This window comes from Apus apus, chromosome 2 (genome assembly GCF_020740795.1).
Source record: "Apus apus isolate bApuApu2 chromosome 2, bApuApu2.pri.cur, whole genome shotgun sequence".
Lineage (NCBI taxonomy): Eukaryota > Metazoa > Chordata > Aves > Apodiformes > Apodidae > Apus > Apus apus.
In genome coordinates this window covers 122457296-122483490 of record NC_067283.1, presented here as the reverse complement: position 1 = coordinate 122483490, position 26195 = coordinate 122457296, and the positions used below count along the sequence as shown (strand labels likewise).

General features: G+C 38.6%; 1 protein-coding gene across 6 annotated transcripts in view; it reads right to left on the bottom strand.

The window, feature by feature from the left end:
- The window catches only part of SULF1 (sulfatase 1), a 125860-nt gene that overhangs the window by 60602 nt on the left and 39063 nt on the right, over positions 1 to 26195 (bottom strand). For all 6 annotated transcript variants that reach the window (XM_051609346.1, XM_051609340.1, XM_051609345.1 and 3 more), the window contains 2 exons: positions 4756 to 4815; positions 4197 to 4431 (listed from right to left, as the gene is read on the bottom strand). In XM_051609346.1, coding sequence (XP_051465306.1) covers positions 4197 to 4368 — 172 coding nt within the window. In that variant the 5' untranslated portion in view covers positions 4369 to 4431; positions 4756 to 4815. The remainder of the gene's footprint in view (positions 1 to 4196; positions 4432 to 4755; positions 4816 to 26195) is intronic.

Here is a 26195-nt window from a genome sequence, read left to right as displayed (position 1 = left end):
TTCAGACTCCTTTTTCACAGTCCTTCTTTTCCAACAGCAGAACATCAGCTTTTGTGCTTTCCTGAACTCAGTACAGGCAAAACACATGTGTTTAGAGATACAGAGAAATGGAAGAGTAACTGAGAGGACCCTGAACGCAAAAGGTCTCCATTTGTGTGAGTGGGAGCATTTCACTGAGTTGTTGAGTAATAGTCAAGTGAGACAACATCCTCCTTCTACATGACTTTATCTGAGCCCCCAGGCTGGCTGTTTCTTTTAGTTTTTGTTTGGTTTTGTTTCTGCCGTAGCTCTGCCATTTTTGAAATGTCACAGTTTATTGCTGAGAGCTCAGCTGTAAAGTGCTGGTAGGTCCTCAGATGAGGAGTGCATTGTTCAGGTACACTAATGCACAGCAACAGCAGCAGAGCTGATGTGCACTTTCATGCCTCTATGCATTATAAATGAGTAGCTGTTAGAGTGCTTCCTCATTCCTCTGCTTGGTCAGCCCTCTGGTCTTGCAAACCTGCTGTTTATGACTAAGTTTTTCCTCCAGGTATGCACTTACTGACACTGATAATAGATTTAACCCCTCTGGAAATTCTGGAATAGGCACTTCAAAGCAGGTGAGACTTCCTCATTTGGAAAACAAAACACAAGTAGGAGATATAACTTCCTGATATAAGTTATAATCCTTTGCTGTCTGTAGCTTTCCTCACAGCTTGTGCTCTTTACCATCTGGCCCAGAGTCTTCAGGGCATGTACTCAGGCACTGTCTGACAGCAGGACACTCCTGCTCTACATGACCAATTGGGGAGCACCTCAGGGGAACCAGATAACTGGGAACAGCCACTTTGGACACAGAAGTTGACAAGTTTTGTGAAGCAAGAAGTTCAGCATCACCTCTCAGTCTATTCTTAAATATAAAGAAGTATGTTTGGTAACCAAGGCTCCATAACAAGTCTTCAAATTGCTATGGATTTTCCATCAGTGTCACTGGTGGGCATCTCTATGAAGGGACAGCTAAAGCCACCTTGTCTTTATTTGGGTTGCATGCAAGGCCCCAGGAAGATGCTGGATTTTTTCAGATCCCAGAGCATATCTCCATTTTTTCTACTTGTATGTTTAGTGCTTTGAAAGTTTTATTGAAGATTGGAAATGAAACCAGCAAATAGTGCCTGATATGGTGTATCCAGATGATGCTGTTATCTTTTCATCCACTGCAGTACTCAGTGGATGGTTTATATGGATTTCACTGGTGGTGCATTAGGCTGTAAACAAGGGTACAGGAAAAAAAATAATTGTCTCACATGTTTGGTTTTTTTTTTTTGTTTTTTTTTTTTTAAATCTTCTCCCACTTCTCTGTCATCTCAAAGGGCTCTGGGTTAGAATGACTCCTTTCTTACATTAGGCAAGATATTATTCACTGTGAGGATTATCAGAAAGATTGGGAAGTCATGGTTTGAGGTACTGAGGTGTACAAGTGCTAGACAATTTGAAGGACAGGGGAAGAGACCAAAGAGTGAACAAAAAGCTGGAAATAACTGTACTAATGCATGAACAGAGCATAGACCTGACCCCATGGAAGCTGGGGCCGTTGCCCTGAAAAGCAGCAGTATGTTGTCTGCAGGAGGGGTGTAGGGCAGTTTTGGGAGCTTGTGTTTTGCCTTGAGCAAGATGCTCACTTGCCTCAGAGTTAAGCAATTATTTCTCTACCCTCAGGATCTTGAAAGACAATAGTGCACAGAAGCACAATTCAACATTTTCCAGTTCCCACCTATTTGCTGTGTTTCTTGAAGAGCTGTGGGCCAGGCTACTTTATACCACTTAAGCTGCCATCCCCTAGCTGGTCAGTAGTATGCTTCCCCTGTGCCATATTACTCCCAGAATAGAAAGGAACTGACTGAAATAATCGAGCAATTTGTGGGCTTTGTCTGGGAAGTCAAATGAGACAGTAGCTCTGCTGCAGTTTCTTTGCATTCAGAATGCAAAACTCAGAGGGATGGTGCTGATCAATAGGAAGATGAGCATACTACTATGCTTTGAGCACTAATTAAATGCAAGCTCCCTGCCTCTTCCAGGTTTTACTTTGGATAATTCCACTGTATATCATTTACTCTCAGGCAGTTGAATATTTTGGTTCAATGTTTATGCATGTTCTGGAGACAAACCCTGACTGAAGCCTATAAAATACTTTATATACTTTTATGTTCAAGCACTCACTTAGAAGACCTTTTAGAAATGTTCTTGCTGGGAACACAATAGCAAATAGTCCATATTGAAAGACTTTTGGTCTTGTGATTTTGGATAGGAATGCCTAAGTTTTTTCTGTTTGTGGCAGAAAGTGTTACTTCCCATTGACCTTAGGGAAACCTCGGATTTTCCTCAGGAATCACTGAAGAGTGAGGGGATAATTCACACATGGAAAGCAGGATGACTCTACTTTTCAGATAAGCAGAATGATTTATTGGTAGAAGTGTGAATAATGCAGTACAGCTAGTCTTGGAGCTGAATCCTGTTTCCCGTGAAATGATCTATGAAAAGGGGAAACCTGTGTCTTCATTCAATGCAGCAGGAATGCATACACATCCAGGCTGCTGCTCAGCTCCTTACTAATAGGAGCCAGAGTGCCCCGCAAACATCCAGAGCAGCTTTCAAAGAGAGGAGCTCCACAACATGAACAAAGTGACCTTCCACATCCTTCCTGCTCTTTCACCACTTGAAAACCCTCTTGCAAGACTGAAGACAGCAAGTCAGTAGCGTTGTTCAGAGAGATGTGTCTGCTGACCTACCTTCCCCAGTGCCCTGGAGAAAGTAGGCTCTTTCAGACCACAAAAAGAAAGATATAACTTGACCCTTTAAATGAAATTTTCAGAACAACTCTATCAAAAAGAGACGCATTCCTTTTGTGACAGCTGTATTTTAGGCCAAAAAGAGAACCACCACTCATTACCTAACACTGCTAAACAGAACACACATTCCAAAGATCGGGAAATAAAAAAGATAACACATGCTGAGATCTAGAGGCCTGATCTCAGAGCTACATAAAAAGCACTATCAGTCATGGAATATAGTTTATTAATTATGTTCTCACAATCCTAAAGGGCTATGTAAATTATTATTGCGTCATGACAAATACAAAAATGCTAGCAACTCAAGAATTGCTTTTAGATCTTAACCACTCTTTATCTACAACTTTCTGGCAGAAAGTATGCAATTTTAGAACAAATAAACAATTTTGTTAAAAGTTTTCTGGAATGAAGCATTTTGATTTTTCAATGTCATTTGATATTTTGTTTAGAAATTCACTATACTTTTTTTAAAAAACATCTCTTTAATTAAAAAAACCCACTAAGAATGCAAGATTTCATTTCAAATTGATTTGTCATTTTTTTACTTTTTTGATCTCATCTCCCCCCAAAAAACCTAAAATATTTGCTTGGGGGTAACCTAAAATGATCCTCTCTCTCTCCTTGAATTTTCACTTTGAGCAGTGAACCAAAAAATCCGTTATATGCATAACTACCATTAATATCTTTCTAACTTACTTAATGGAAAGCATTCCAAGGCCTCCTGGAACATCATCCAAGTGTTTTAACTTTGTCCCTGAGAAAAATATGTGAAAATCACTTCTGGCTGCAATGTCCAGGTTGTGCTCAGATATTTTGTATACTTGTTAAAGCAAAACTATCCTGTTTTTATACATATAGCATAGCTTTAAAGCAGATGGATTTAAAATATGTCAATAATTCATAGAAATATTAAGCTTATGTCCTGAAACCAGACCAGTGTGTCTGTGTGCATAAACGTCAGATGCCATAAATACATGTGACAAGTATGTGAAGAATATAGATACTCCCTTCTATAGCACTGAGGGAAAAGTTAATCTCATAAAGCTCAAATTTTTAAATGCAACAGAAAGTCACAAAGTATAAAAGAGCTTTTGATACTAGTTTTTTACCTGTAGGGCCTTACATGTTCTATTAGGTACTTTGTATGGTGGTAATTAAAGCCTTCCATGGTGGATTTTGATAAGCATATATTTCCTAAAGTCTGTAATTAAATGTGAAGAATGCTATTAAATAATATTTGTTAACTCATTTTCTAAACTTGTCCCACATTTTGACTTTGTACCTTCTCTGAATTTAAAGTACTTTCTGCTTGGCAGAAATTACTGAAAGAGACATGACAAAATGAAGTAGCAAATAATTATTTCTTACCTAGCTCCACATCTTGATCATCTGTGAGAACAAGGATGATGTTTGGTCTGATATTTTTTCGTTCTTGCTGCACACGTCCTCTGAACCTCGGGGATTTGATGGTAGAAGAGTGACTTGTTAGCAGTTCGGTACTAATCATTGCCAAGATGAGTGCAAACCAAGAAGACTCCATAGTAGTTCCAGTGTGTCAATGAAAAGACTGATCCGGAAGTGTCGGAGCTCTGGTTTTCAAGACCTGTAGGGAGAAAAAAAAATTCTGTTCAAGCAATAAATAAACTCCTAGTTTAACACAGTGAAAGGATGACATTAGGGAAGTCAAGCCTGACACATACCATTTAACATGATTATAAGCCATATTGTTGAATAAGACCTTTATTCTCCTGTTTTCTAAGAATAAACTCAGTCATTCTGCAACTACGTTTTCCCCAAATAATTTTTTCTTCAAGTCATGCCACTGCCTGCATTTTGAATAGGCATGACTTCTGGTGTACTCCTCACAGTCCTCCTTCTCCTACACCCTACGCTTCTTTTTATGCAGCTTGTTCCTTATATTCAGTACCTGGGTGCAGTAAAAAATTGCTGGGATGCAGACGTGTTCAGAACATCTGTAGGAGGAGCCCTGTAAGAAGAAGAAAGCAGAAGGCTTGTCAGTTACAGACCTCAACACTGTTGCTGTGCTTCAAAGTCTCCAGAAATATTCCTTACAGATTCTTTCTCTGTCCTGAAAGAAGAGAGTAAAACAATTTGCGTTCTCCTCAGCCCGTCTCCTTAATTTAATACCATACCTATGCAGCAGCTAGGTGGTACCTTGGCTGTTCGAGATAAAGGACATATATATCATCAAACACATGTGCTTTTCCTACAGTTATAGTCAGCCTGAGATTCTGAGAATAAGAGTTAACTCCAGTGTATGGCACCTGGCAAGGAATAAAGCTATTTTAGGTTAACTCACCTGCATGAGCGTCTTAATCGTTCAAAGCAGAGGGGAAAACGTGGCTGTCGTTTGCAATCTGCATTGGAAAACTATGTGAAAAGTCATCTTTCCACTAGCAAGAAAGCTCATATTAAGTGACAGTCCAGATGATCTTACCCAGCATTGTGAAAGAGTGTAACTGTCCCTCTATCAATCAGCGATGGAGCTGAGTGCCTCATCCATAATGCACAGTACCTCTGGCACAGCCTTGTCCTCTATACTGTGCTTCCAGACTCAGCTCAGAACGTTATCAGAACCCCCTCTCTGTGCCTGTCAGTCAAACAGCCTTGCTTTTGTAAGACCTGATGCAAGCACAGAGGCTTGGCTTTGCTGCAGCAGATTTAAACCTGTGACTGAAAACGACGGATTGGCCCGGGGAGGAATAGGTAGCCACTCACACTTTAACATTTTTGGCGTTACTGACTGAAGCTCTGCGAATCTGTCCTGTAACACAAGGGAAGAGAGGGGATATCTGGGGACAAAAAAGGAAGAGGGTGGGAAAAAACCTCGAATCACATCTGTTCCCTCCATGGTACTGACCTGCCACATAATTACTTGGTTTTTATTTTGGGATTAAGAATAAAGCATGGTGACATCAGTCAATAAAAAACCCCTGCAAAACCACTCGAGCCCAAGAACATTCAAGAGGTCTGCTCAAGGGGAAGCCTGCATGGGAACTGGGGTGCACATCATATAATTAGACTGGAGCATAATCTCCAAGACCTGTGCACCCACACCTGAGACTTCATATTCAGACAAGTAACATTAGCTACAAACAGATTAATATGCAGAAATAATTTAGTAAGAGGAACACAGACACAAAAAGGGCCCTATCACTGACCTAAAAATGCATTAATAGGAAGGTGCTCTAAATTTCAGGGGAAGAAGCCACAGGAGAAGGAGGGGATGAGTTTTGGTGATGGATTGCTAGAAAAGGATAGTGTTCTTGTTTTCACATACACCTTTTATTTTAAGCTTCACGAGCTAAACAGTTTCACGCTCCACACTCTGGCAGGCTGTAATTACACCAGAAGAGTGTTAAAGTCTTTAAAAGGAAAATCCAAGTGTCTGTTGCAGAGAAATCCTGTCTTTCATTGTCTCTGCATCAACAAACCTTCCAGACCCCTACTAACATCAGAGCACTGCAAAACCAATACAGGGGATTTGCATTTAATGTTAAACGCCATTTCAGTGATTACACAACATTCAGATAAGTGGACTGGAAGTCTGTAATTAGTCTGGTCTGACTTTTAAAAATACTTCAATTTTCATGTATTTGTTCTAAGTCACATAAAAGCTGACAAAAGCCCTGAAGAAGGGGGTTGCTGGAGAAGTCAGCTCTCTTCTGACAGACACCAGACACCACATGCTCTGGGTGCAAAAGCAGAAATACAATTTCTCTAAACGTCTGATCTTTAAATAGCAATACCTTGACTCACCTCACAAAGCATGAAAGGCTACGTGAAGGGAGAATCAATGTTTAGTTTCTTACCTCAGTTGTACCCTACAGCAAACTTTTTCAGACAATGTTGACCCAGAAAGCACAGTCATCCTGACTGCACTGAGCAAACATTGGCACCAACGTGTTTGAATAATCCCCCACAGTACGAAACTGCAAGTTCCTGACAATTCGACCTCAGTGCTAATAAAATTTACACTACTCCAAATTACCATTAGCAAGACTTCTTCATTTCACCCTCTTTGGACTGTATTAGTTGTTTTTTTAAAAAAAATCCTTTTGCTTTAGAAAGTTAGGGACACCTTAGGCAATTCTTGTCTAGGAAAAAGAACATGAAGGGTTTATTTTTTAATTCTAAATTTTTTCCCCTTGATGTATAAAGGAGAATATCAGGACTTATCTACACATATAAAACTAATGATTCAAGTTTTGTTGAATTGTTCTTGCAAAAGAGCACAGTAATGCTACCTTTTGCTGTTCATAACTATTTCATTTTAGCATATGACAAGTCTTTATTAAAAAGACTTTTAATACAGTCTGTTTCCCAGTAGTAGAAGGAAATGAGGTAAAGAAAACTGTCAAAACATGGGCTTGATAGGGAAGACAAGGCTGCAATATTTGTACAAGTGCCTCTATAGACACTGCAATATGTGTTAAGAAACAGAAGAAAACAGGGACCTTTTCAATTCACATGGGGAAGTAAACTTATAACTTTTTAATGCAGTCTTCAGAAATCAAGATGTTTCTATAAAATACTTACTTCCAGACAAGTAAACAAGTGTTGATCATAATTTCTATATATGCTATTTGGAAAATTTAAATTATGTTTTTCCTATAGAACATACCTATAACAACTGAAATGAAGTCATAAATGAATGAAACCGGAGAAATTAAAAAAAAATAGTTTTCCTTATCTGGATGTACTTTTTTCTTTCAGTAATTCTATTTGTTTTTTCCTTCCTCCATAGTAGCACAAATTCATAGTTTGCACTCACCTTTCATGGGATAAAATCAGAAAACTTGGATCTTTAGTTGCTTCTATGCTGCTAGTATTATAATAGGAAGTTCAAGGACTTGTTGGCATGGAGAGTTAATTACCCATGAAACTTGAATTACATTGGCAGGGCACTGTGCAGGCAGGCTACCGTGCCTCTTCATGTGATGTGGCGTAAAAACCAGGAACACTTTATTTCTAGGTCTGAATTTCTAGGGCACTGAATATCTTTCAGTGACTAGGAAGAAAAGCAAAAGGTAAAATAGTATCTTTTGAAACTATTCATAGATTTTATATTAATTTATATTAATTTTGGCCAAGAACATTTAAGATTTTTAAGTGTATTAGCTGAAAGTGCTCAATTTGGAAAACCACAACAGACAGCCAGTTTTCATAAAAGATAATTTCTCATTTGAAAATCCACTTTGTTTTCATGTCTTTTTACTATGTACTCATATAGTGCCATTTTGTGTTTGGTCAATAAAAATCAGTCCAGAATCATGCACTTTGTTTATGAAACAGGGCACTGAATAATTAGAAGAATACTCCATTACAAGCTTTAAAGCTGTTCTTCATATTTAATATTCTACAAATGTGCCTTTCAAATCTCCTTGCATAGGGAATCTGTCTTACATGAACAGATTTTTTTCTTGTTTGTAAATCTGAAATCAAATATTGGGACTATGAGTAAAGACACTGGACAGATGTCTGTCCCTAATACCATCGGTTATGAGATGCCACGTATTGGCAGTTCATGACCAAGTGGTATCAAAAGAAAGACAACGTTGTCTTTTCTGCACCACAGTTGTTGGTGGGGTTTTTTTGAGCATAAACATTGAGGACATCATATTATCCAATGTCACAGCCTAACGCGTGCTGTTCTAGTGGTCTTAGAAACAAAAATGGATCAACTCTGGACAATGAAGTAAACAGAAGTAATATTAATACTACTAATAATATGGACTGTGACTTTGGATCTTGAGAACCAGCATCCTGGTTTCTGTTCCTCTGATATTAGCAATAAATGTGGCCAGTGAATTGAGAATGCAAGGTACCGCAGGGGTCCTAAATCAATAAACTCCTAATGCAGTATCAATTTTGTGGTTAAGTGTTTTATTCCTCATTATTATCCCATATCCTACTGGTTATTTCGCTGTACTTAGATTTCCCTGCCTCCAAAAATTGACATATTGTATATAATTGAGATATAGTCCAGAAATGAACTTTTTGCTACTTAGGACATTTTTCAGATTTGTTGACAAGTGCTAAGAACTTGCATATGAATATATCAAAAGCACACAAAAGAAGCACAAGGTCTTGTCATTGCAAGGGATAAGTCACCTCATTTCCTTTATACGAAAGATAATATTGGATAATTTCTTCTTGCAGGTTTCTCTGATAGATAAATAAATGGATAGAGCCTCTCAAGCAAACAAAACCTCAGTTGTCAATCACCACAAGAAAATAATCTTCTCTTCTTCACTCCAAGTGGAGGAGCATTAATCTTCCTATGTATTTTACCTATGACCTGCTGACTTGACAGTTTTAACTTTGATGTACATTTTTCACAGGAATGTGACCCCAGTAATATCTGTTTCCTTCCAGTCAGACTCTCTATAACTAGCAAGGTAGAAAGGCAAAGGACAGCAAGAAGAATTTCTGTCATTCATAAAAGGCAGAGTAGGGATTCTGCTAGTGCCAACAATTTGTAATTTCCAGTATGACCTCACAAATTGGTCACACTGGAGTGCATCTGGTCAACATAATTTAAAAACCCCACCAGTCTGCCTAGAGTGGCAGAAACGGTGGTGTCATTAGTATCATGTTACCTGAAGGTGGCTTCACCCACTAGCGCACCTACATAGGTCAGATTTACGGCTACAGTTTTCAGTTCTCTGCTTTGAAGTGAAATGTGCCCGCCTAGCAACTCTGCTGTACTCAGAAATGTTTTGCATACATGGAAACTCCAAGGTGCAAGGAAGTGAAAGGGGTTGTCTCAGCCACTCGCATACCGCTTCTGTGAATCTTTGATGTTTGTGGACGGACCTCTCAAAGTCTCACACAGTCTGAATCATAGGAGGTGTATGAGAGAGACTCAAGACAATTAGTAATTTCATGAGATTAGTAACTGCATGAAGATTGTGCAAACGGTTTGAAATTACACAATAAAAGGTCAGGGAGGAGAGATGTTCATCTGCACTAAAGCAACCCCGCAGTTCAGAAGTCTTAAATCTCTCCTCTAAATCATATTGCCTTGATGACTAGAGGGTTGTAACACCCTACAACAACAATAACAACTCTTAATTTCACTCATATAGTGAAGCACTTAACTGGAAAAAGCTGTTGACAGATGACTTTCAAGTTTCCTACTGTTAATGCTCTTCTCACATCTTACACTTCTATCTTATATTTAAAGGGCAAACACTGCAATCTCAGACTACGAGGCACGACCGCGTAAATCTGCAGGTCAGTTTCCTGTGGGAATATCAAGCCTGTAGCTATGGGAAACACATTTACAGTACAGCAGAAGTTGGGAAAAAGCAAGACCTACCATCTCTTCTTAAAGGTTAATCCCCTAATCTTAGTTGTAAAGTATAGGATTTACAGTGAACACAAAGAATGTAGTTCCTATCTGGGTCTAATCTAATAATTGCCTATTGGATTTCCAACACACTTTACTAATCAATCAGTTATCTGTTCCCTTCTCAAAGGTACTGTGTGTATTATAGTGGTGTATCATCAGTGCTTCAGGCTAGATTAATTTAAAGTAACTATAATTTAAAGTAACTGCAGGCAGGGAGAATCATAACCTTATATTATGTTTTTACATTGTAATTTTGCAAACAGTTACAGACAGGAAATGGAAAAGCCTGCAGTGACTTGAAAATATAATGTACATTTGCTAACCCACTTTTATACAGGTTAAGGGATATTCTTAGTAGGCAAATGTTTCCAACACTTCATATGTCTGAGTAAAGCAACAAACTCCAATAACATTTTAAAAACACGTAACTGTAGAGGAATGACCTGCCTTTGAGAAAAGGAAAATACGTCTTTGATTTTAATGCTGCTAATGCAGTTGAACAAAACATTAAAGAAATTTTAAAATATTTTTATATTAACTTCAAATCTGTGAAAGCTTTAAATGAAAATTCCCAAATATTCTTCATTAATAAAAATGCCTGCTCTTAACTTACAAACTTCAAATAATATAGTTACTTAAATTTATTTCTCACCATCTGATATACTTTGTTTCAGAATTTCATATTTCAACACGGCCAAGAAGTGCACTGGTCATACAAAAGAACCTGATATAATTGAGCCAGATGATGTGCCCCACAAGTAAAATCAGCCATTCATGAAAGCTGGTCACCAGAGGCCATTTCAAACAATGCACATTTCAAAGTAATCTAAAGTAATCCCTTTTCTCTACTGATTTGGTTTCCAGGCAGTGTTAAGCACATGTGTGCAGCAAACAGGAGGCTTATTAAAACCTGATGTTATATTGGAAGTTATAATGAATTGAATTCCGTGTCTGCTAGGCTTCAAAGAGAGGTAAAAAAATCAATTAAATTTATATGCTTATTAAACATGAGTGTCATGATACATGCAGTTTCTTAGCACTTGCTAAATAATTAAGACTGAGAAAGATAATTAGATGTGTCCTAAGCTCCAAACCAGCCTCTGATATCAGATTTTTTTACCTTTAAAGAGAGTGAATTTCCAGCTACCAGGTAATATAATTGCTAAAAGACTCCCTGTATTTTTCAAATATAAAGAGTAACCTCTGTGCATGAAGGAATTTAAGGTAATTTGAAAATTCCAGTTTTAAAACCACATATCTTTGCTATATCCCTGCTCACTTCAGCAGCGTGAGGCATTACAAAAACATACCATTCAATAACACACTGACGATTCAGTGATCCAGTGAGTAGTCTTGAGTTGGGAGATCATATCACAGAGGTGAACAGCAGTGACACAGTTTGCACATTTCTTTAAGTTCCTAATTGAGTCCACTGGCTTTAGAAACTGTGCAAGAACATAGCTTTTCGTGTCTCCTTAATGAACTCTTTTAATTTAAGAAGCTTCCTTCCTAAGTATGTTTACTTCCTCTCAAAGGTCTGCAACTCTTTTTGAAAGAGGAATTTTTTATTTGTTAAAAAGTATTTTTTCCTAAATAAATGGATATGAACCTGCTGGAGGGGCTCCAGAGAAGGGCCACGAAGATGATCAAAGGGCTGGTGCACCTCTACTATGAAGACAGGCTGAGTGAGTTGGAGCTGTTCAGCCTGAAGAAAAGGCTTTGGGGAGACCTTATAATGGCCTTCCAGTGCCTGAAGGGGCTACAGGAAAGCTGGGGAGGGGCTTCTCACCAGAGACGGTAGTGATGGGACAAGGGGCAATGGTTTTAAACTGAGAGAGGGGAGATTTAGGTTAGACATCAGGAAAAAGTTCTTCACCAAGAGGGTAGTAAGGTACTGAAAGGTTGCCCAGGGAGGTTGTGGCTGCCCCCACCCTGAAGGTGTTTAAGGCCAGATTGGATGAGGCCAGGCTTTGTGCAGCCTGGTCTAGTGTGAGGTGTCCCTGCTCATGGCAGGGAGGTTGGAACCTAATGATCCTTGAGGTCCCTTCCAGCCTTAACCACTCTATGATTCTGTGATTGACTTGAATATGAACACACCTCTGTTACCACAGGGAGACTCTAGGGGAGGTTGTGCTATCATGTGAGTGGGTGGTCTTGGGTGGAAGCTGAGCCAATGCACCACTGCCCTGGCCACTCTTCTTGCTGACTGCACAGGAGAAGCAGCAGCAGCTCATGGGGTCCAGAGAAGTCTATGCAAGGACTGATGTGTAAGGAATTGTCAGTATAAATCTGTATAGGTGTATGTATGTGAACAGATAGCAGCACCTGTACTCCCAGGAGAAGATCTCAGAGGTACTTTTAGCTATAATATAGAAGGACTGACTACTCAGAATACCCCAGGAATTTAGATAGGTGCCACTCCCTGGCTAACCAGGAGAGCCAGGCAGTTCCTGCAAGTGCTATTAAAAAAAAAACTTACTCTGTTATAGTACGGTACAGAAAGTGAACTTATTCACAGGATCAATTTGTTTTCAAGAGTGGTCTCATTATGTTCAAATAAGTTTTACTCTCCATACATCCAAACTAAATTTAATAGGGCTACTAAAAAAGACTCAAGGGATCCAGTCCTGAGTACCATTTTTTTAAAGCAAGATCACCTCTACTAGATTGCTCCTCTTTGTCAAGCAGCTTTTCCAGTCATGGCAAAGTCTAAATTTTACCTTCACCAATATACATGTAAAAGCTCCTTGACAGACCAAGTAATGTGTTTTTACATAAGTTCCTCCCTGACAAACCTGTACTATAAATAAACCAGCCTACTCAGAGCAGTAAACAGGCAGTCAGACCAAACAAAACAATCTCTTACAAAATCCAGATGCTTCATATCCTTTTCCATAAAGACTAGTCAATGAAGAAGCTGAAGCACTTCTGAGAAGCACATCACCCCTATTGTCAATCTTAATTTTAATCACTTTTCAATCAGGAGGCCTCTGGTGTTCCCCAAGCTGCCTTACCTGGGGGGCAAGAGGTACAGCCCCAGCCTTGAGATGGAGGGGACTTGCATCTGCTATGACAGTAATCCTCCCAGTCCCTTTGCCTTCCATCACCTTGCTGCCCTGCAGTCTCCACTCAAGCACACCTGCATGAACTTAGGGGAGACTCCTTGGGTGACCTGAGACTGACCCTATATGGGAAACTCAGAAAGTCATCGCCACATGGCCATGTCCTACCAGGTGAAAAAAATTTGCACAGAAATGGCAGCAAATATGAGTAAGGAATATAACTGATGGATTTTACTGCCACATCAGGCATCCAGGTCATTACTTAGAACCTGATATATGTGTTCTGCTGTGCAAAAGAAATATGACTGCTGGATTCAATGGGACTCCTCACCTCCTTAAAACAACTCCTGCAGGCTCTTCAATAAATTCCTGATACAAGGATGCTTTAAAACCTTTGCTGAATATTTCAGAAGAAGCTAACCATCACTGGAGCATGAGGAAAGGCAAAAATGTACAAAGCATCTGGATACTGAATTTAATCTGATAATTATTATTCCTATCAAAAAAATGCCTGAAAATACAGTCAAATTTCCTTGTTCAAGGACAGAATATACTATATTCGGCTTATCTGTCCAAGGAATATCAATTCTCTCAGCCTGAGTCCTGGAAATCTATTCTCAAAGTGCTGTTTGAAAATAATCTTCAGTCTGAGATCTGAGAGACTCAAATGACTTGTTGAAATTATTCTGTGAATAACTTTATCTCAGAAAACATTTTCAAAGGGTAGTGCATGTAAATGCCCCTTCATTTTCCAAGTGTAAATGCCCGAGGAAAGACTTCCTTCATCTTTAAAGTGCACATACAGGTACTTTCAATTTCACAGTCCTGGCTTCTGTAGATGAGAGAGCAAGTTTAAAGCATGGAAGCCAAGGCTGAATACATTCAAGCACACATTTTTTATTTTCAATGCAATTCTTATTACACACATTTCCTATTTAACAATGGAGAGACATTGTTTTCTGGAATGGTTTCATTTTGTTCAAAGAAGTTTTTCTCCCTGTACTCAGCACTGGTGAGGCCACACCTGGAGTATTGCGTCCAGTTTTGGGCACCTCAATTTAAGAGAGATATCGAGGTGCTGGAGCGAGTACAGAGGAGGGCAACAAAGCTGGTGAAGGGCCTAGAGAATCAACCTTATGAAGAATGCTTGAAGGAGCTGGGAATGTTTAGTTTGAGAAAGAGGAGGCTGAGGGGACACCTTATCAGTCTCTACAGATACCTGAAAGGTTATTGTAGAGAGGCTACCTCTTTTCACGGGAAGTTAGCGACAGAACAAGAGGGAATGGCTTCAAGCTGCAACAGGGTAGGTTTAGACTGGACATTAGGAAAAAAAAATTCACAGAGGCAGTGGTTAGACACTGTAATAGGCTGCCCAGGGAGGTGGTTGAGTCACCACCCCTGGATGTGTTTAAGGGTTGTTTGGATGTGGTGTTGGTGGATATGGTTTAGGGGAGAACTTTGTAGAGTAGGATGATGGTTGGACTTGGTGATCCCAAGGTCTTTTCCAACCTGGATAGTTCTATGATTCTATGATTCTATGATTTTATATAATCTTCATGAATTATATATATGTATATAATATCTTTATAGATAGCTAATTGGAAGCCTGCACATGAGCCAAAATTGTACTAAGATGCCTGACACAGCACATACTGAATTACTTTCTCTAACAGTGGTGGAGCAAGCAGTCAACCTTATGTCTCAGCACCTGACATTATGCACAGAAAGACCAGAATGGAAATTGGTAATCATTAGATAGAAGCTTATGAATAATATCAAAGGGATCAGTAATAGGAAGGACCAGGATGTATCACAAATCACTCCCAAAGAACAGAGATTGGATAGAAAGGCAAAAGACAGAACTGTAGTGATTTTCTTCATGCTGTGTAGGAACGAATTTGAAAGGCATCTCATTTTACAGTGATTATTGTGGGGAAAACATCAGTGCTTGTTTTACTGGATGTTTTTTTTCCTAAAATGTAGATGAGATGTTCTTACATGAAAGGTGTCTCATAAACTGTCTCAATGACCCAATTCAGGAATGCTTAGATCAACATACAGAGAATCCACTTCTTTGTACTTAGCAGGCTCAGCTGTGAGGTCAGACCAGGCTGCTCAGGGCTTTACTAAGTTAAGCCTTGAAAACCCTCAAGGATGGACACTGCCCAAATTCTCGGAGGCCCTGTTCCACTGGTTGACTGTCCTGAGGGTGAAATTTGTTTTTCCTTATATCCAGTCTGAATATCTTTTGTTTCAATTTATGCCCATTGGCTCTTTCCCACTGCCATGCATGACTGTCAGGAATGGGACTCTGACTTCTCAGTGACCTTTCTGTAAGCACTGGGGGTTTGCTGTTAGCTCAATGCTGTCTCTGCTCCACTGAACAACCTGGCTCCTACAGCCTCTTCACAAAGGGCAAGGGGCTCCCAAGCCCAACCATCTTGATGGCCCTCTGCTGAAATTGCCCCAGTTTACTGGTGCCTATCCCATATTCAAGACCCAGAGCTGTTGGATGCTAACAAGAGCTGAGTTAAATACATCGTAATATTTGTTTAAAGAGGTATTGCTAATGTTTAAAGAGGGAGAAGTGAGGTGACCTAAGTGAAACAAAAACTTCACAGGGCATTTCACTTGTAAAATAAGTGAATAGGGGAAGATTTAAAAATTGTTGGATTGACTGAAAACACAATTTTTCTATCTCTGATTGTTTCCTAACTTTTTGTGTTATTCTCAGGACCAGAAATGAATAGTGTCATTAAAAAAAGCTGGGTTTGCTATAGTTAAAGTCTCACTAAAGTCCTCTGAAATGGGGACAAGGCTTCTAATTATTTCAGTTGTCATTGCTTTAGCAGAACTTAAAACTAATTTAGACATAATTTAGGGGGATTTTTTGTGTGTGTGTCAATAAAACAGACTGATTAAAGCAGTCAGGATTTGGAGAAGAAGTGTAACTTTATATATGAGAAAAGAGAGATTTGAAATCCCCTCTGTCCCAGGCCCCATGTAAATGTAAAGAGCACAGCTGGAATGAAACAAATGATCTGACTGGTTTCTGATGAGCTGGGTGGTGTAAATGTTTCACACTGACCACACTGCACACTCATAATATAGGAGCTAATTCATCTGCCATGAATACTTTCCTGTGTATGTTGTCCTTTAAAATAAACAAGCAAAAATGAGTAATTTATCAGGAGTTAAAGGAATATTTTTCCAGAGGGACCTCTTCTGTCCCATATGGCTGATTTTGAAGTCTAAATGCAGGCAGTTTAAATGCTACATCCTCTGCCTCACTGTGTGAAACAGTTATTGCTTTAAAATATGGAATTTCAAATTTTTAGGGCTGTCAACAAGCTCCAATTGTTCCTGAAAATATCATTCAGGCTGCTTCTTAGTTTCTTAGAAGTCTGCAAAATCCTAAACATAGGGCTGCAGACAGTGAATAATGATGTTTTCCCAAAGTCTGTATTTACAATGGCATCTCATTTGCAAAATGTGTTCATTTCTAGATTTAAGAATTTTGACAGAATGTTTATAACCACAAAAAAGCAGTTTTATAGGAAAAGTCTCATAAAGAAAAAAGCTAATCAGAAGTAGCTCTGCAAGTTATAAATTTTACAAATCCATTTTTTTTCTTAATACCTTAAAATTTATTAAAAAACCAGATCATTCTTGAAGTTGTAATTATGATCTATTAACACCACAAATATTAATGCATTTCCCAGAGCCTTTCTATAGTAGGAATGAAGTTATTAACTAGCTTTGGTTCCTGCAGAATCTTACCCATGATAAGGTTTACTCTTGTAGGCAGCTCTGATCATATGCTCTTAGTAACATATACTCCTCGAGACTGAGGGTCACAGGTTTCTTAGACTATCACAGTTTCCAGATAACTTCCCTCCAAAATTAGAGGTGCATTCCATGTTTTACAGTGATGAGAAAACATCTATTGGACAGAAGGTTCTGAGAAACTCTACAAGGAGATCTGTGGCATAACCTCCCCGATGTTCTGCCCAAACATTTTTCTTCATGGCAGAAGAATTCAACAATGAAGGTTAATATAGAACACTTCCAAACTGAAAAAGCTCTGTTATTTGTGTCTAGTGTCCTGATGAATATCTGAAAACCATAATCTAGTAGAAAATCAAAATCTAGAGAAAAGTATGTTTGGAAATATACTTTGTTTGGAAAACACACTCTGTTTGGAAAACACTTGATATAGTGGTAGTGTTCAACACAGTGGCAGTGCAAACGACTTCCAAGCTACTGAAAGGAGGATATATCAAAAAGACATTTTCCTATGTCTGTTCTTTTATTAATTTTTAAAATAATAATAAAATAAATAAATTTTATTTTAAAATTACAAATTTTATAATTTTATAAAATTTGTAATTCCTAGCCCTCATTAGCATCTCCTTTAAAGGTACAGTGGTTTCAAGCAGACTAAATCCTCCCCCCAGACTCACAGGATGGGGATGACAGCATCCATATAGCACATAGCACAACCCAATGCTCAGCACCTGATCAGGTTACCTAACCTTCTTCTTTTTCCGTTTTACTAAAAGCTCCTAGAAACTTACCTTTTCCCTAGCTGGTAAAGTATGTTTAGATTATAGGCATATTAACATTTGGACAAAAATATGCCAAACATTTCAGGGTATAAAGTGAGAGAAAGAATCTGAAATGAAAAATCCGTTAAGGTAAATTATCATACTGGCACCAGATAATATTTCCATTATCTCCTAAGTTTAAAGCTCTGTTGACTGCTGGTCAGAGGCCTTTCTCTTAACATTGCAACTATTTGTAAAACTCTCACACATTTCTTTGCATGTTTTTCTCTCCCAAAACTAGGCCTTTATTACAATATTGAGTTACATACTCAGCTGTTCATGGAATAGAGCTGGGAAAGAGATATAAAGAAGTGTCTGAACATTAACATGTGTTTCCTTCATTTGCTAATGCAATTTCTATGTATCTGTAAATGAAATCCTCCTGTGTTTCAAGTAACACCTTTAACCACATTTTCAGGGCATGGTGTGGGTCCAATGGGCCACAGCTGGGAGCAGCCAGGCAGGGTCTGGCAGCCTGTCCTGTCCCACCCCTGGCCAGAGGCAGGGCACCAGGGGGCAGAGGGGTTAGTCCCAGCCCCAGGCTTCACGTGCCCCACTGGGAACAGGGACAGGCCCAGGCTGGGCTGGGACATGGGTCCATGGGTCCATGGGTGGGCTCAGCTCAGCAGGATCCATGGCCTGGCAGAGTTAGGGGGAGTCCTGTGGGAACTGGAATGGGGTCCTGGGCCATGGGTAGAGTGGGAGGAGCCCTGGAGGGCTGGAGTGAGGTCTTGGGACATGGGCAAGGAGATGATGGCCTGAGGGTGTGAGCAGGGGTAGGCAGGGCTGGTGATGCTTCATGGCTGATACACACATGGGCAGCAAGAGCATGAATGAGAGTCAAAACTCATTATCTGTAACTGTAGAAAGTTGCCCTAAAAGTTGCAACGGGCAAGTACATTTCACCAGGAATTTTTTATGGATAAATCCACAGAATTGGCAATTCAGGGGGGAAACGTGTAAACAACAAAATCCAAACAAAAATTGCAGTAGAACGGAGCATGTCACAAATCCTTGCCTTTACCAGCACGATAAAGAGAGGTCTATTTGTTATACATTTATTTTCTTCTGCGGGTTAACATCCAGTTCAGCTGTCTATACAAAACATATATCAACTGCAAACAGTCAAATGATACAGGTTTTAGCTCCCAGGTGAGAACACAGTGGGAACACAGTTTTAGGAAGCAAATAACCGAAACAAAACAGCAAAGAGCTTTTGCTAATACATTTTCTTTTTAGCATGAAATTGCTTAAAACCAAGGCAGCTGACTGACTGGTGTGAATCATACACGTCTCTTAGACAATGTGACGAAGTTAGAATCTAATACTTGCCTGAGGCTCATGGCTGAAAAACTATTCCTTATGCCATATGTTATGGAAATATTTTGTTGAGTAGGACTTGTGGACATGGACTTGAGTAATTTACTGTTTGTAAACTATGTGTTTTATCACACTCAGTATTTTTGCATGTTTACTTACATAATGTCTTTGACCTAAGTTCCTTGGTTCACTGTGCAAGGCATTAGCTAATTGATTATCACTGGTATCAACAAAATGAGGTTGAAATTAAAAGAGAAGGATCAACTTGGCTAATCAGAGTCCAGGCTAAGCTTTCTGCTTACTCCCAGACTTGAGGCTCAAATGGAAAACCTTAGCTTTTCAATCTGAAAGGAAATTTCCTTGCAATTTCATGTTATGGAAAGAAAAAAACAAAATGTGGAAGGCTGCACTTTAAAAAAATTATTATTATTATTTTCATTGCAGTGTGAAATGAAAAAATTGGAATCCTTGAAAGCTCTAACTTTAATGAAAGATGTAGTGCATATCATATATCCCTACAATATTAAATTACAACAGTCATAATTACAAGGTCTCCCTTAAAACCCAATTATATTGCTACTGAGGACTGTTATACCAGAAGGACTTTCCAAAACTAACATAATTCTGTAATTTATTATGGGCAATGACATATCAAGCTAGACTGGACCGTGACTCTTTTACACTTAATTAATCTCTTGCAAATTGATCACACACTACTCAGAAATTACCAAGAGAAGTGATAAACCAACAATTCCATACTTGTGTCAATGTTTGAAGTAAACCCATGCTCTCCCTTACTGCTCTATACCATAGGAATATAAGGCAAATTATATTTTTTCATTAATGTATGGTACATGTTACTTTAGGAGCTAAGTAAGGAAACTGGAAAATATTTAATGCTGTTTATTTACTAATACAAAATTTTTGGACAGGTTCATGACACAGTCTTCATCGCTGTTATGGTTCTCTACCATATATAAATATGCAGTCATCGGATGTTCTACATTTAAATGCTCCTTTGCACCATGCCTTTAAATTGCATAATCTTCAGGGCATTCAAGCTTTGGTAATGACAATACCAGTGGGGACTAAGATATGACATATTACTTGCTGCTGTATTGTGGACTATCATGGCATCATCTGTTAACTGGTCATGTCATTAATTGCAGCAAGTGCAGCACGTCTTGAACAACTGTAAGTTAACACAGTTGTGTAAGTAGATTAAATTGCTGATCCCATGGTTAGATTACTGTTACTATCCTCATAAAGGTCCATAGACTATGTGCTCTCACAGAAAAAAAAAGTTCTCACAACAAGGAACAGCACTTGCTGGCATTTGAACAGTAGTCACCCCTGCTGACGTTTTGGTTCATTACCAGCACAGACACAGGTAAGATGTTCTCTTCTATCCACCATTCCTAGAGTTGCTCTAGAATCTATCTTACATTATCAACAGACATTTGAACATAATTTTCTCTCAAGCACCTTTTCCCTGCCCTGGAAGCACGAGAGGTGCTTAAAATGACTGTTAACATAGAGGAAAGGTTTCTTACTAGAAAGGAAGAAAGGAAGTCATATTGCAGATGGAAGGAACCAGGAATTACTCTTCTAATGAAAATATTTGTTTAGTATAATTTTCTCAAGTCTTTTCTATACATGTAGCACACTGAAACTTCAGTAAAAGGAAACTTTTGTGGTCTGGTAATAAAAGGTTTCTCTACTTCCACAGCCAACTATTGCTGTTGTTGTCAGCTGTGCTGACAGTGAAGTCTCTCCCTATCACTTCTGGAAATGATTCTGTATCTTGCAATAACCAGTGGCTACAATTAACATGTTATTCTTATGAACCATCCCTCTAGAAAAGGGTGTTGACAGCTGAAGACGGGATACAGTCATTAATAAACACGCAGCCTTCTTTATTTACAAAGGTTCCCTGAATTCTGCAGTCTTTCTCTGATGTTCAGTGGTTATGCATTCAGTGAATATTTCCCACCTTTTACCTTCCTCCAAGAAAATGACTTAATGTAAGCACATCAAAGCTGTTGGCTACATGGAATTAGCAAGTAATCACCCTGTGAAGGGTCTCTCAGTCTATGAATACTACAAATAAGGCAGTAAGTACAAGAGTTTCCTCAGTGTGTAATTGCTTACTCTTCATCTCAGCGGGTTTTGCTTTACTTAATCATCAGCAAAATAACCCATGTAAATCACAAAATAGTCTAGTTGTTTGATCATTCCCTTTCTTTGTGTTAGCTCTTTGATATTTAACTTCCCATTTCAGTCAGGTTTACAAGGATGTTTTGCAGGGAAACAGTATGTCTCATTTGATGCTATATTAATCATTTGAAGAGAACATGCATGTTGCTAGGCTGGCAGTCAGTGTGTACATGTGAGAGCAGGCCCATTTGTGGGCCACAATGAGTTCCTTCTGCAACAGATCAAGAGCCCTTCATCTTTATTGACCTAGGGAGCAGGTCAGATATGATGCCTGCTATAACAAAGGCATCTGTTGAATACAAAAATGCCTTTGCAGTCACACCAGCTAATCAGTCTGAAAATCTCAATTTTATTTGGCTTTGAAATACTTCAAGATAACAGCACAATATGGCTGACATGCTAGAAAAAAGGCCAATACTTAATCTTTTCCATGCCATGACAGACATGCAAATTAACATCTGACTGGAGATGGTAAGCCTTTCAGTAAACTCGAAGTATCTTTTAATCTACTAATAACACAACAACTAACTCCAGAAGAAAGTAACATCATCAGGTAAATAAAACACTCACTTCTCTATTACAAAATAAGATTGAAAGTTTTTGTGGTAAGCAATGGGCTGCATTGTGCCTGTTTCACTCTGCATTTTTCTTTTCACCCAGCTTGTGAGAGAGCAACTGAACTGCATACTAACTATAGCCCATTTACCTGCTATTTTGTCTTATCAAGCAGATAACCATGTGCTGAAAAGCAGTAACTTAGGATCCACCTGGATTCAGGTACAGGGTAGGAACTTTGATGTGGATGACAGCAAAACAAGGATAATCCTTTCACCTTTTCCTCTTTGGAGACACCTTACCCAGCCTGACCTGAAGAATAAAGTTTTCTGAGGTCTTCTAAGGCCACCATAATGGAAAATGAATACCCTTCCACATAAATATGTGTGTATGTGTGTGTTACACTGAAGGTAAAATTAATACTTAAAATTAAATTTTATATGAAAATTTGAAAAGAAGGAAAACCTAAAAGAATGAATACTCTCTTCAACAACAGAACAAGCTCTTACCCATAGAGATACACAACACTCTGTAAAACTGCTCAGAGATTAAGGTTATGTAAGTAATGTGGAAAATATTATAGAGATCTTAGATACTATTCTGCTTCATTGTATGAAAAGGAGCATTTAACTGCTTGGCTCCTGCTGGTTTTGAATGAAAAGCAAGTGCTTCATTAATATTTATCCCCTTTTCTTCTAACACTACTATACAAGATCTCTTTTAGAGTTACAGGAATACCAGCAATTATCACATCAAAGGTCATCAGTCTACCAGGGAAACTTCAGTCCTTAACTGGTGGAGAATTGCTGCAGATTTTGCAAACATTTCAGATCAGGCAAGCAAGTGTTTTCCCTCCTTCCTTCCCTCCTGTGACTCTTGTTGGTTTTATTTAGTCAGCTTAGAAGACATCCTTAGTTTTCCTGTGATGCCATACGCTATCCTAGACATCAAAAATATTTCTATACTGCTGTTATATTATGCAGAGGGAATAAAATAATAATAATGATTTAACCATGCTGCACAATAGGTCCAATCTGAAACAGTATGAAGGACTCTGATTAAATTTCCCAAAATATATTTTTGTTAAGCTCCATTATGAAGTTACTGGCAACACTCTCTCTCACTTCACTCTTCTTCAATTCTAGTAGCAGTAGCATTAAAGAAAATAACTTGATGTGTGCAGATGAAAATGACAGAGATGTTCAAGTTACTGAACAGAAGAAATCAGGAGAACCACTGAAAAATGAAGGAACTCCACTCCTGCCAACAGCAAGTATTAAATAAAAAAGGTATGAGTTAGAACCCCAAGATAAATCAAGAAGCTGTTTTAAAAACAATGATATTTAAAAAAAATATGATAAATGCTATGTTCATATTGCTTATCTTTTGGCTTCATAGCCTCTACGGTTGTTTATTTTGAAAGGTTTTTTGGCAATCTTTAGTCCTAAAGAACATATTTTTTTCTTCCAAATGAAAGATAAGTTTTCCTAGAGCCATATGATGCCAAAAATGAGACGTCTGGTAAAGCAGAGAGAGTTGGCAATACTAAAAGTGTTTTTTCTGAGGAAGACAGAGTTCTGATGACATGCAATGAGAAGGGCACCACATTCGTTTGTGTTTCCAGTCTCATTGGAGAATGGATGACCAAACATCATTAATTCTGAGTGTTACTCTTTTTTTTGGCTCTTGTACCTTTGCACAATGAATTGATTTAAGGCATGTAAGAATCTTGATGCTAATCAAAATATGACTTCAGTGTCATGTAGTCTGCTAGCTCAGGCAGGTTACCTCCACTAAAACAAAGTATCATTCAGTGCTTAAAAAGAACATTAAAATAAATTAAGAAATTTGGCAGAGTTTTCAGGGAATGCTGCTCCACTTTGTGTGAAGTATCATTTCTTTCTGACTGCTATTTCTGGCTCTGATCCTTTGTACAACTCCTGTGGCCAAGTCCCATTAAATAAAAGTCTTTCCTACTTTATGTGTGAAGCCATGCAGGGAATTTGCCTCCACAATATTCTAAAGCAAAGCCAAATACTTTTATCCAACTTACTGCTATAATGTAATTAGTTAGTTTATTTGATTTAATCCATCTCCCCAGTGTCCCCTTTAAGGATAGTACAATGGAACACTCCTATGTACTGAGCCAAGCCAGCTATATGTTTCTGAAGCATGGTTTTCATTCTGATAGAATTACAAGTTTGTAATTCTATGTTTCTTCTCTTTACAATAAACTAGTATCACGCCTGTAAGGGTGGGGACCCATCTAAGAAGCCACAGAACTACACAAAGCTGAAATTTCAGCCCTTCTCAGCTCTGCAGGCCTCCTTACCAGGACATGAGCTGGTAGGCCACTCCTGCAGGAGAGACTTCCCTCACCACACACTACACACGTAACTGTTTTGGTGAGGATCCTGTACTTGTACTCACTTTTACAGGGCTGAAGGGGAGAAGAGGGGGACAGGCACAGGAGTTGTTTCTTCTCCCAAACTACAGAAATACCTGTTGTCTTCTTACTGTGTGCAGGCAAGGTATCACTGGTATCAGCACTATACATTTACATCATGTAATGACCTTAGATTCTTTGGACACCCTGCTAATGCAGGGCCTCCTATACAGTTATTTTTCTTAAGGTAAATATAGTACTGTGTTCTTATTGTACTGTTATATTACTGCATCTACTCCTTGGGTGTGCAAGAGTTCAGTGTTGTTGGTCTAGCAAAGTAAACTTAAGAATTAACTAGGAGCAATTTTGTGTAAAAATGGACTTTGTTAAAAGTGACTTGAAATGTTAAACAATTGGTTTGTTCAAACTGCTGAAGTGACTGAACATTTGAGCTTGACTTCAGAACATAAATATTCTCACAGCAAACTACATCATGCTGAGGAATTTTGCCTATGGCTATGGTATGAATGAACTGAACCATCCCCTGAAAAAGAGATTATTTCTTCGATCTTCAACTGAGCATGTAACACACAAGAACTAGTGTGGTATAGCAAAGAAGCTGCCTTTCGGGCCGTGAGATTTTACTGTTTTGTTTTATCATTAGTACATTTGTCCACACTGATATTATATTGTCAAGCTTCTTTATTTCTAGTTACTGCTCTGGTTTTAGCCCTGTTAATTTTGTTACAATTCAGTTAGATTTAAGCACCACAGCAGAAAGCAGCCACAGCAACAGCTGAAAGAGTTTCACTCAGGTGCACTGGAAGACCACTCAGGTGAGCTGAAAGAAGCTCCCTGGATAGAGAAACGTTGGCAGCAAAAAAAAGAACATGTCACAGGTCTGTGACATGTGAAAGCTAAGCACACTGAGCTGCCCTTAAATTAAATCCTAGGTGAAAATAACAGCAGAGACCACAAAGGCTTTTTAAATATTTCTGTTATAAAAACACTGTCACCATTCTGCTTGGTTAAAACCCCACTGTAGGTATCAAATATTTTCTCCCATAAGCAGTCAGGTAGTATAGCATGCATGGCTAGGAAATAGAAACACACTGAGGTTGGCAAGCTGCTGCAGAACATTTGACTCTGGGAGAGTTATAGGACAGAAATGCACCACTAACTACAGCTGCTCTGGTTACCTGTTTCTGGACTATGTGATTAGCACTGATTTTCATCTACAAGTAAATGGTTCTGAGTATGGTATCCAACAGATCACCTCCTTCCTGAATTACAGTTCTGCAACAGGGACAAATTGAAGATAGAGTACTTTACCTGATGGATACCCTCAAAGTTTTTGAAGCTTTAGGGAAAGATGCAACTTTATGAAACAGAAAATAGGCAATGTGCTTGTGGCACAGGAACCTGCAGGCTGGACTTCCTTTTTTCAACAAGCTGAATAAATTCAGCTGAAGAATAATGCAGTATCTGAATTACACCACTGGAAGGGCAGAGGCTGTACAGAATACACTGGGTTCTACATTTCAGTGAATTAATAGTATGTCTATAAGCTAGCACAATCACAGTGAAATAAAAAAAAAAAAAGAAGTGCCCCCAAAGCTTAATGTGTGGTACAGTATTTTTTACTTACTGCCCCCAGGCCCTGCACATTGCAATACTGCTGCTTGTCTAGATGCAAGGCCATGATTAACTGATGATTAATTAGCTTAATTTATAGTCTCATGAAATTAACTGCTTTCATAAGTAATTTCTTAAATTACTTAGCTCATGTAGAAAAACTCAGGCAATTATTGACATAATTCAAATAATTCAACACTTCCAGTA